The sequence below is a fragment of the Pseudopodoces humilis genome, chromosome 9 (genome assembly GCF_049639895.1).
Source record: "Pseudopodoces humilis isolate 2021_Gansu_Grassland_sample_001 chromosome 9, ASM4963989v1, whole genome shotgun sequence".
Taxonomy (NCBI): Eukaryota; Metazoa; Chordata; class Aves; order Passeriformes; family Paridae; genus Pseudopodoces; species Pseudopodoces humilis.
In genome coordinates this window covers 29,233,282-29,246,243 of record NC_142208.1, presented here as the reverse complement: position 1 = coordinate 29,246,243, position 12,962 = coordinate 29,233,282, and the positions used below count along the sequence as shown (strand labels likewise).

The window sequence follows — 12,962 nt, the reverse complement described above, 5'->3', positions numbered from 1 at the left end:
GCAACAAAGTAGGCTGTCGTTTGCAGGCAAAGATATGTAAGAGCCAAATAAGAATTGTCAAAAGTCTAGATGAGTTAGACCTTACAAAGGTTTAGTAAAAAAACAGCCAAGGATTTTCACTGTATATAACTAAGAGACCAAAACACAGTCATTACGTAGAAAGAATGAAGCAGACATCAGGTATTTTCTAGATATTGTCCCAGGAGCGAATTTGGAGGTTTTCAAGGAGGGAGATAATGTTTATCAAAGACCATCAATATGGATAATGGAATGAGGATATGGAAACAGAAGAAACAGAAGTTTTATGGAATGACATTAGGGTAATCAGAAGACTAATTCTCTAAGAATATCAGAAAACAAAGGCTGGTAACAGGGAAATTTAATAATCTGTCATGTCAGATGCATACAAATTGAGAACAGTAACAGCTGTTTCTTTCAAACTAAATATTGTCTAGATTCAAGGAAAAATATTCAGCTATTTAGCAATCTATTAATCAGGCTCTGCTATGAGGTACTTTGCAAGAAGGAATAATTAAGGGCAGGTAAATGGAAAGCAGGTCAAAATGCAACAACATTTCACCAAAGATTGTGCCAGAATCCCCTGATACTTTTCTACAATAAGCTAGATGATTTTCTGGGGAAGACATGCAGAACATTTTCTAGATTTCCGAAATCTTATGAGAATTTACCAACAGATAAATTATCAAAAGAAGCTAGAGGAGTTATGGAGAGTGAATAATGGCATGAAGGAGAGAAAACAAAAAATAGTTTTGAAGAGAAAGAAGGCTGGTGAAGGTATAACATGGAAACAAGAGTCATACTTTTTACAGTTCATTTTTGTTTTCATTAAAGAACTTGGCCTTAATGTAGTTAAATTCAATCATGGCAAACATCATCACTACAGAGAAGGCTTAGAATATAATCCAGAAAGAGATGCATGACCCCAAGAACTTAAGGAGTATAAATATACTCAGATTGAACAGCAAAATTCCAAGCCACTTATTTTGGAAACAAACAGAAAGTTATCCTCTAAAAGTTTACAGTTCAAGGAAGAAAATAAGTTGGCTGCAGAAATATCAAGTTGGAAATGGGGAAAATGTTTTTAAAAATTAAATCTTAAAAGGAATACAGCAACAAAATGTTAATGCCATTGGGCAATGCCAGATGGGCCTTCACATGGCACTTTGAGTACAAACCTGGTCATGCAAGGTAAAAAGAGATGAACTGAGGCTAAAACCGGGACAAAGCACTACAAAGGTGTTCAGAAGACTGAAGAACAGGTTTAGAGCAGATCTCATTTGCCTTGGCAAAATCAAAGTGGAGACAAGATCTGATTGCTGTGTTAAAACGCTGTAGGTGATGGATGAAAATAGCAGAGCCCCAAGTACTGCAGCTGATGGTGAGCAGGCATGTGTGGTAGAGGAATAGTATTTCTTTCCAGGTTAGAGCCTTTGATCTGAAGGTTTGGATTCTAGTGCATCTGTATGTGGCCAGAAGCTTTGGCTCATGAGCATTTATCATTGTTTCTCCATTCCCATAAGAACAGGGGACAGGAAACCACCAAATTGTCACCTGAATGCAACCTGGCAATAGGTTCCCAACACGGGGGAAGAGATGGACATGGCTGCACTTACACTTCAGTGCTCAGAATTTTACATCCTCTTCAGACATTCTTTCAGCTGCCTTTATGCAAGTAAAGCTTGCAAAAACCCCAAAAGAAAAAAGTATTTCTAATACTCTGGAGAAACAGTGACAGTTTTGGAGTGAAAAATGAATAACTAGTTGTCAAAGAAATGTTCACAGTACTTAACAGTTTTTATTAATATGTCTCATTTTATTGAGTCCCTCTAGGGCAGCAAATCCAGTGATAAAATTGTAAAACAACCATCTCCACCTCCTCTATTCTCCTGTTCTCTCTTTACTTTTTTTCCTTCTCTTTTTACATTTTTTTGCTGATGGCTCCACAGCATGCAGGTTTTACTGTCCAATCAATAAGTTACTTTTGCCAAGATGTGTGGAAGACACATTGCTAACATTATACTGCATGTTCTTCATATTAAAATGTTTATGTCCTTTCCAAGTATATTCTTCAGAATTTAAAGGAATCAAGTTTCTATGGCTAGAATGATGTAAAAGCTAATTCATTACAGAACCACCTAAAATTCTGTAAAAGAGCAGACAAAATCAATACCTCATTCTTCATCACTTACAAAGCTTTCTGTGCTAAGAACTCCTGTACTTTTCAAGTAGACTTTACCCTCCACATTGCAGAAGTAACTGCTCTGGGTTTGGGATGGAGAAGGGGTGGCAGTGGCTAGCAGGTCTTATTATCTACTTTGTTTTTGCTATTGCCATAAATATTTTTTAAGTAATCATCAGCACCATCTGCCACTTACCACTGTGTTCTTTTCACAGTGTCACTACTATAAACACAGTCTGCTCCCTCATTTGATGCAATGCAGAAGGATGGAATTAGGCAGAAAATAGTCACTCCAAAAATAGGCCTTACTGCTCAAAAGGAAGCACCTCCTTCAGTAAAATGATCTTGGGAATAGATGATTTTAGTTTACACCAAGTCTTAGAGCTATTTTGTTAAGCATCTCCAGCTAACTGAAAAGAGCCCTGGATTTTACTGTCTCTCAGTGTCAGTAAGTTGAAGAAACTGCTTAACATACTAATTAAAATTTTAGGTTTAGATGTAGTCATTAAAACTGTTACAAAGACCATTTTGATTTTCTCCCACAATGTAAATGTTTTCTAATTTTTTCAGCTTTTAACTGGCATCATGTTGGTAACTAATATGGAGTATCCTTCAACACAATTACCAAAATTACATTTCTATACAAAATGCTCTAGTCATGCCTTAGGTTACAGAGAAAGATTAAACCCAGTCTTCACACAGTCTAAACAGTAAAAGGAAACTCAAATATTTCTGTTCCCTGCTGAGTCTTTTATAATGTAGAGCTTCTGGTCAAATGAACATGACTGTGCATCTTTGCATAATAAATAAAATGTCTGACTCACCCCTGCATTTTAACACAAGTTCTTGACATTTTTCACTGTTTTTGTGTAATACGGAGTTTCACTTATTTCCAGTTGGGACTTCAGAGGAAATAAGAGAACTGAGACTTTTTTGTTTTGATATTTCATTATTTGATAAGCCTTCCTATTCATGATGGGGGGGAGGTGTCTCTTCTAGGGGTGTTGTGTAGTTAGTTTTGCTCAGTTTTTATAATGTTTTCTCTATTTACATGCCACTTTATCCTACCTAAACAGTACTGTTAGATTACAAGTATAAAATATACCTTGGTGAATCAATGTCAATAAAACAGCAAATAATGAAAACAAGCCAATATTCTGTTTCCAAAATTATAAAGGTGAGACAATATTCAATCTAGAGAAGTGGATTGCTACAGAAGACAGAACAGGATGGTGCACAGATATAGTTGCTTAAATAAAAAGTAGGACACTACTTTGTAGGGCCTGATAAGCCAGCTGGGAAAACAGAATGCAGAATTATGTTTGTTCTTATCTAGACATCTATCATTTTTCAGAGTTCTTTTTTCCTTTTGCAATATCAATTTTAGGTTTCTTTTTTAGATGTTTAGGAATCTAAATATTAATCACCAGTGAATATCTTCCCATTTCTATGTCTACTCTCTCTTTTTTTCTCCCCACCTTCTGTATTCATTGTTTTTCTTCACTAAAGCAGACATTCAACCCTTCTCTGTCTGTCTTAATGACAGTGTATTTTCTGCTACATCTTTCACTTATATTTTTCTAAAGGAATATTTATTTTCATCCTTGTAGCACTAGTGACTTTATTGGGTTATTTTGCAAGCATGAAAGATCTGCACAAAGGAATGTGCTTGCAGCAGGTAGAAATTCATGAGATTTACATGCCCCAGAGTATGTCTGCAACCAGTTCTGCACACTGAGATAGGTACACATATGAAGCCATTCTACAAATGAAAAGCCAGAAGCTATGGTTTTGTTTCCAAGGGTCAGAAAAATTGAGCAATATAATTAAATATAATACTCTATAAAAATTATTAGTTAATTCATATTTATGTAAATGTACCTCTTATGATATGCATTAGGTTTCTTGTATTTTAATCAGAGAAAATTATAAATATAATCAAGAAAGCCTTGTTACTGTTTTCAACCAGAGCTAATTGTCTTGTAGAACACTTAATGAGTCATTATTCATTATGATGGTGAGGACAGGGAAGGCAGATGGCATGGTAGTTTTATTGATTCTGTGATCCTACTGTAGCTTGCTGATTAAGTAGGATTGAACATCACAGTTAGTGCGGCCAGAATTACACAAAATTCTCTTTTGAGTCAAGGATATCAGACAGGAGCTCTCAGATAGCATTGTTCAGAGGCCTGCCATCCTAATTTGTACTTATAACAACAGAATATTGCATGCAGTCTTCCATTTCAGCTTCCATTTAATTTCCAAGTTATTTTATGGACTAAGTTAGATTCACTTCATCCAGTCACAGCCATGGAGGTGTTAAAGATCTGCTGAGGTTTAACAGAGAGACTCATCTGTGCATACCTGCAGAGAACATTCAGCTCACAGCCTCAATAGGGAATTTCCTCTACTGGGTGCTCTAGCACTTGCCCTCTTGGTAGATAGGTAAGTGCTGCTGTGTGAAAGTAAAATAACCTGAAATTATGCCCCTTGATTCTGAATTATTTTGAAATGGTTTCATATTCTCATTTCTCTCTGTGCTTTACAGCACAAAGTGGCCTTATCCCAAAAAGATGCAAACATTCTTTTATAAACTTATTGTACTCAATACGTACAATGTACTCAATACCTCAGAGCATGGGATTTAGTTGGCTTTAGTAGTAATGATGACATGGTCACAGTTCTTTTAACAGAATTTATCACATTAGCAAGCTATTCTTTCTGTATTTCCCAATATATCAGCAGAGCTGTATGAAGACCTTGAGTCTTCCAATGCTGATAATTCATAGGCACCTTTTTCTGCATTAAGTTATATATTATCCTTTTCTTTCTGGTCTAACTTGTTTTGTTCAATCCCCTTTGCGATGTGTAATTTAGTTCTTTCTAGAGAACTGGTTGCAGCTGCTCTCATTATTAGATCTGCATTGATATTAAGAGGAGTTTAAGCTATTTAAATCATGGGGTCAGGCACTACAGCAATAAAAGATGATCTCTAGCTTCCAATGTATCATAAAACTTGTAAGTCACATATCCACTACACTGATGCATTTGTACTGATAGACATGTGAACCCTACAGACAATTGCTATTTTTGTTGGACCATCTAATTTTTTTCTGATTACACAGGTACAATGCAGTGAACAAGATAATTGAAGAATAAAGAAAGCACACGTTCTATCAGTCAATGCAAACTGAGAAATTTAACTTAATGTTTTGCATTGATCATTCTAATTTATGCTTTGTCTCTAATTTCTTTCACTTAAAATCAGTTACTTCAGAGAAGAATAATTGAATTGTTAGCTTACACCTGAAAGAAAATGTAAGGTCTGCTGTGAAACACCTAACCTACCATGATGGCAACATTTTGTGACTTTCCAGACTTTCAGGATATTTAATTCTGCAAATAGCTGCTTCATTGAAAAAAACTCTTTTTAAAAATGAATCCCAATGACTAGTGTTTTGGGTTTGTTTTGTAATAAATTAAATTCTATCAATATTTTGACCAAACCTACATGATCAGTCTATGATCTATGATCTGTATATAATCGATCTTAAATCACAGACTAATTTTAAGCAGTTTAACTGTTTACAATGTTGTTGAAAGTCTGTAAAGTTGTATTTTCTGCAGGAAGGAGAGAACACACAGATCTGCACTGGGACATATGGTCTCTCCTAGAGAAGATTTTTGCCATGCATAGCCTTTGGCCAAAGCCCACCATCTGTAGCTTCAACTTTTCTTCCAGCTGTCAGTAAAGGTGAAGTATAGAACATATGCTGCACAAAGAGTAACCTTTACAGTAGGGTTTCATTTATTTCCTGGTTTGTTGGGTTGTTTGTTTGTGGGTTTTTTTTAATATTCAGAGACATTTTTCAACAAAATATTTGTTAATGTAAAACTCAGAAAAGTAAAACTCAAATTCAGAGCTTAAAAAAATTAGGTATACAACTAAGAACTCCAGTGGAGCATAGGTTAGTTATTTATGTAAAGAATTTGCTTCCTCAGTTTTGGAGAAAGCGCAGGATAATAAAAATACAGGCATTCCCATCTTATGTTTGGGATGTAGGTATAGAAGGAATGAATCCCACACTCTCTCAATGTGAACAGGGAACGAGTATCATTGATGGATCATTTAAACAAAGATGCTTGACACACTGTCAGTTCTATCCTAGAATGATCCCAACGAGCTGGAAAATGGCTGTGTGCAAGTAATAGAAGATTCTAATATTACTTGGCAAGACATAATTACTGAACACATGACTTCCACCTCAATATCATTCGTTTTGTCTAACTTAAGTCATAAGGGAAACCGACTGCATAGAGAACGAGTGTGCTGCTCAAAGTTTTCACACCATTTCCAAAAACTTGGCAGTGTTCACAGCATCTGCTCCCAGGCAGCCCAGGATGCTGCAGGACAGGAATGGAGCAAATTAGCAGAGTTCCAGGTGTGCCAACAAACTTGCATAATAAAACTTGCTCCAGCCTGGCCTTAGGCATGGTCACATAGAGCAATCCATGAGTACCAAAACTCATCATGAACAAGAAAAAATGATTATAGCCACATAATATAATACACTCTAATGGTTGAACCAGCATGGCTGAACACCTCAAGCATTTCTATTTGCTTCTGGCCCTGAACAAAGTGAAAGTTGTAGGACTAAATAATTTATATATATTGAAACACTAAGTGGCTAACAGGTACCGTAATAACAAATGGAAGAACAGCATTATAGCATTCCAAACATATGCCTGCAAAGCTGGTGGAAGGTAAAGCAATGAGAAGACAGAACGTAACAGGAGGACAAAAGATGTTTAAAAAAGAGGTGTATTCTTTCACAGGCTGAGGAACATGCAGGATGACACATCAGATGTGTTGCTGAACCCAAGTCCTGTTTCAAAACATGTATACTGTCTGTGCTTTATACACAGCAAAGATCAGCAATTACTTTTCAAAGACTCCTTTATATGATAAATAGAAGCTGATTATGAAGAAGCTAAATGAATACAATTTTACTGTCAAGATATACATCATAAGTAAATTTGAAAGCAACAAAAAAACTTCCTCCAAAAACATTTTAAGCTTCAATTTCAACAATTACTTTTAATTTCCATTCATAATGTTTTTTCTTGTAGCAAGACTATAAACACTTTCATTTCTTTTTCATTTCCTTCAAACATGAACAGGGAATAAGCTAAACATCCTTCCTCTCTCATTGCTCTCTTCAGAGCACTTACACTTATATATTCCTTCCAGGAAATGTATTTGACAAAGCATCAGTAATACTTTTATTTTCATAGCACTTCCAAAAATGGTATTCCAAGCTATAAACAGCATTTTAAGAACTAAGCCCTCATCTCAGAACTCAGAGGGAAAAAAATATAACACCCCTCGCCCTCAAAAAATGAACTAAAACTCCCAAATAAATAACAGATAGTGATCAGGCCAAAAGAAGAACACCCAGCTGAGCTTATTTCCAACATAAGTCAACTGAGTTTGCCCTCATCATTACTCAATACTTTTTAATCTCTTAAATGGATTTTTGAAGGTTAAAAGGATATCTTTTTTTGGCTCTTAATGATAAAAGTTAGCCTGAAAGCATGTTTTCTGGTTTATTCCTGCATTTTGGGCACATACCATGCAGTCTACTATTTCTTACAAAGGTGTTCATTTTGGCTCCAGCTCCAGTGAATTCTGAATGAGTAAACTGGTCACATGTGCAGTGCCACATTACTGTCTGCACTTTCTTGTCATGGCTCTTTCACATCACATCATTGTAGGCAGTTATTTAAAGGGTTTTAAAGGGGCAGGTAGGAACCTCCTGTTTGGGAAGTGTTTTATGAGAAGGTTTTTTGTACAATGATCTAGCACAGAAGGTAGGTCACCACAAGAAGTGCTTCCAGATAATGCAAGGGCTACTTTAAATTGGGCTGGGATCACTTCCAAAGTGAACACCTCCCTACAGAAGCATTCACTCACACAATTCCAGGTTTTATCTGACAGGCATTCTGGGAAATACCAGTATTTTAATTGAGTCCCAGACAGCAAAGTGTTGGGATTTATGGTGCAAACTAGACTGTACTAAATTTTACCCTGAAGTGAAAATACTCACCGGTATTCCCTGTACAGCCTCATTTACAACAGCTTGAACTGAAACCATGGAAGTGGCTGCATATGATTTTTTTTTCCCTGAGAGACAATGTTGGAGCATATTGACACACACAGGTATTGCCTCAGGAAGTCCTAATGAAATGTGGCTTAATCACTGGGCTTTTTATTTGGGCACGACACCAAATTCCCAAGAAAAATGAAACACTGGGGCTAAACTTAACATCAGCTTGACCGAGCAGCTCCTCGTATCCATCTGCTGTGCCATTATTTGGGATCTGTGAGGGTGATTTTGCCCAGGCAAAGGGTGCAGAGGAGAGAGCCACAAGACCCAGCACAGCAGCCTTACCTGACTGCCCGGGTGGAGGAACTCCTGACGCTCCCCTGGGCAGACACAAAAACACCGTCAGGACGGCGGCTCTGTTTCCTGAGCACGGCTCGATGGCAATCGGCTTAGGAGCACCCTGTAAAAGGAAGACACCCAGGTTAACCTTTGAGATTTCCATTCCATTTCCACTTGTGCATCTTTAGTCTCTTTTAAGGCACAGTGTAACAGTGGGAAGATATTTTTCCCTGATTAGCCCTCTGCATTCAAACAGATTGTCCGAACCATGTTAATCGACTTAAAAAATGGGATCTGACAGCCCATGCTGCAGATCTAACCAAAGGAAAAAAATAAATCATCATAAAGACAACAAAATTTTACTGAATTTCAGAGCTTGCTAAATGTAGTAATATCAAACTAAAGCTTAGAAAACAGCAAAACCTTTCAATACACACATTGGTATCTGAGAGTAGCTAACTTCCCCATCTCTATTAAGAAGTATCCACGTGAAAGAATTCTGCTTCAAGAGCATCCATTATCTAGCCTGCCTAATGCAAAACTATGAAATGAGAGAAAATCTATATTATATACCAATACCTAAAACAGTCAATCCCTCTTGAGATCTCCAGACCAGGAATTCTGCCTTCTTTATGTCTGTCCTGCTAAGGAAATTATTTCTTCGAGAATCTTCCTGATTCCTTTTGCACATGCAAAAAATAGGTGCAGTGCTATTATATTTATATATGCTTAGAAACTCTCTGAAAATGTTACCTGTGTGATAATCACCTTGCTTTATCTTATATAAAGCTATGATAGCAGTGGTGTTGATGGCAGGGGATTTGTGCCATTACCAAACTCTCATTAACTGTATACATAATTTGCAATTAGCTTTCAAATGAATGGTTGCAACCATATTGGTTTTGATTTACCAAGGACAGGAGGAGCTGAGGAAAAAAGCAAAGCAGTCCACAAAGGCATAGAATAATAAGTTTTTAAGATGAAATTTTACAGTGTATCCACATTTCCATGTTTCCAAATTTTGTGTTCACTCAGAGATAGGCATTTCACTTTTGAGAGCTTAAACATTTAGTCAAGCACTAAAGATATTTCTAAAAACATTAGGACAAAATCAGCATAAGCTTTTATTTCTTTTTCTGTTTGTAAATTTTCTGAATGTCTGTCATGTTCCAAGGCAAAATATGAGTTCGACATTTTGATTCAAAATTCAAAGCCAGAAAACTTTCTATTTACATAAAAAATGCAATGTATACATAAATGTCAACTGATTGCACTATTCTAAGGAAAAAAATGATAGTTTAGAGAAGTTAAATATACTGCAAAGTACTTGATATAAGGAAAACAAAGGCACTTTCATCATGTAAAGCAATAATAATTTTCTATTTTTCTACCTCCAAGTAACCAAAATTTATTACTGCTCAGTGAAAAAATAGATAAATATACTATTTTTAGGTTTTTTTTAACTTCATGGTCATATTTAAAAGGTATTTCTGTAGATTCATTTAAAGCGACAGCATTAAAGAACTTGGCTAAACAATGACATCTAATTTAAAATTGCCATGCCATAGGGAATGACAACTTACATTCACCAAAACCTTTACCAAATGACGAAACAGAAAACTAAAACCCTAAAAGCTCCAGCTGGTGTTACTAATGCAAGCAATAGAGCATTTAAGTCAATATTCCTGACTTGTCACAACAGCAAATCAAACAAAACATTTGTTTTTACATCTTGTACTTGAACAAACAGAGAGAAAATGAAATCTTCATTTTAAAATGTAATTCAGAACACTTTATGCAGACACACAACTGAAAGGAACAAATTTACCACCATGACTTCTAATTTGGTGATTACTTTCTTATAAATCCAAATGATGCTATTTTGTTTTCCTGTGTAATATAAACCCTTTGATCAACAGGCCCCATCCCTCTGTTTGAAGTATATACTAATGCTCTTCAAAACACAGTTGGAAGGAATTATTTCTGAGAAATACTCTTTGAAAGGACTTCATCCAAAAATAAAATACACTCAGAATTTTGTGTTTATTTATTCTTTATAAAAAAAATTATGACTGCAAAAGCAAGATGTCTTATCTTACCTCACATCATTCAGGTTCCCTAGCAAAATAACACAGTAGCATAGAGCAAATGATAATAATTCAGATAGCCTAAGGTTTGTCAGTTGTTTAAAGATAAATACATAACCATGAATCAAAGTTATTTCAAAGGGACATAACATGTTCTCTGAAATGTGCAATTTATCATGCATTTTCCACTGTTTTTTTGGAAGAGATAAGGCACAAGTTTGTTTGCCCAAAGCAGTAAGGTACCATGATTTACTTGCTAGAATTATCTTTTTTTTCCTTTTCCCCTTGTACAGAAAGTGACTTACATTTTTTGCCAAAACCTCAAATGACAATCACAGATTAATACAACTTTATCAGTGGAAGACATAATAAACAAACACTTCTCTGATAAACTTTTACTCCTATATTCCCTTTTTTAGACACATTGTGACAGATAAAGGTGTGTCAGCTGGGAAGGTGAAAAAGACAGTGGCAGAAAACTATGAAGGAATAAAAGGATCAAAGAGCATATATTATTATAATTATTGATAGGGAAAAAAGAAGAGCCACCCAGAGGACATAGAAAGAAGAAATAAGTGGAGAGGGTAGAGATTAAATCAGGCAAAAAAAAAGAAAATGATAAAGTTTTATCCACAATTTAAGTGTGTATTCATGCATTCATAGAAAATATATATCAGGAGTCATTTTCACAGGTTCCTAGATTTTTGTTAGAGAAAAGGTTCTACATTCTCCCAGTGTTTTCCTGAAAGTCCTAAAAAGCCAAAGTTCAGCTGCCTGGTGAGTTTATGAGGAAATACCAAGCTTTGGGAAGATTCTTTTGGATCTGTTTCTGTAAGAAATAGACTTAGGCTGACTTATTTTTCTTCCTTCACAGGACAGAAGACAGTATTACATTGGTGGCAGAAAAACATGGCAGTGTATGCCACATTCATGCTTTATAAAAGAAAGTAGCAGAAGAGGTGAGTGTATTTATTTAAGCATCAAAACCCCCTGCAAATCTTGCATTATTGATTTGTCTGTTTGGGAATAAAAGGGTTGCTGAGCTTTAAGAGTGCACACCAAGGAGAAGCTGGGAAGTGGATCCTGACCCCCTTGGTGGGTGGGATGGGCAGCAGAGAGCAGTGGCCTGAAGAGGTGAGAAGAGCAGAACAATGACTCAGGGAGTGCTCATGGGGCTGCTCTAAGTGCTCAGCATCTCCTTGGGCAAAATGCACTGAAACTTCAGCACAAATCTGTATCTATGAAAATATTTAATACTGTGAATACGGGAAGATGAAAAGTACAAAGTGTTTTGGTTCTGTCTGTATTCCAAGAAGTGGTGCCCCTCCCAAGCACTATAAAACTTTTGATTTTCAGTACTATCCCTCTATATATTTTCTTCAACATTCTAAGTTAGCTGCATCCAATTTTTAGAAGTGCATTATTATACCATAAGACAAATACTTCACATAAGACTAAATGGCTCCAAACTCATGCCAAAAAAGCAATTAGAAAATTGAATCAAGGAATTAAGGATTAATGTGAGCATGTTACACCTGTCAGAAGCAATAAGTATTTTGACAAGAACAGAATAAAGTTTGACAGTGTGAACAAATACAGATCTGATCTATAAATCAAGTATTAAAATGCAAACAGCTATGCATTAATCACTTAATGTTTCCTAAGTAAAATGGTCTTAGTAGCACTTACAAGAATTCATTATAAGTAAAACTTCAGTTCTTCTTAAAAAACAGCTTGAATTATACTTTTTATTGTATTAATTAATTATGTCAATTTAAACTTAGTTTTTAATCATATTATTAAAACAGCATTAATCTGGTGAATTCCAAGTAAACTAAGCTAGATACCTTGGCAAATAAACAATCATATCTGTTGTTGCAACAGGATTAGGACCAGACTCAGAATGTAAACAGCTGCTTTTCTGGATTTTTAATGTGCAAGACTTAAGAGGAAAGGAAAAAAAAAAAAAAAGAAAAAAAAGAAAAAAAAGAGACTGTGTCCTCTAAGAGATACAGAAAAGGAGAAAACATAAAATTCACACTGTTACATTACAAGTATTCACATCTTCATTTGCTCTCCGCTTCTCGTGCTTTTCCTAAATTCTTTTGTTATTTTCTGAGTTACTTGATTTATTTGAGATACACAAGTCTCAGATTCCAAAATGGGCTTGAGTTCCCAGGTTGGCTTTTGGTCAAATTAAGATGCCTAAAGGCAAATTCAAAAGCCTCA

The 12,962-nt window shown here is 35.7% G+C and overlaps 1 protein-coding gene across 2 annotated transcripts in view; it reads right to left on the bottom strand.

Moving 5' to 3' along the window:
• The window catches only part of ATRNL1 (attractin like 1), a 429,854-nt gene that overhangs the window by 40,128 nt on the left and 376,764 nt on the right, over positions 1–12,962 (bottom strand). For both annotated transcript variants that reach the window (XM_005520769.3, XM_088059554.1), the window contains one exon: positions 8,653–8,767. In XM_005520769.3, the coding sequence (XP_005520826.1) occupies positions 8,653–8,767 (115 nt within the window). The remainder of the gene's footprint in view (positions 1–8,652; positions 8,768–12,962) is intronic.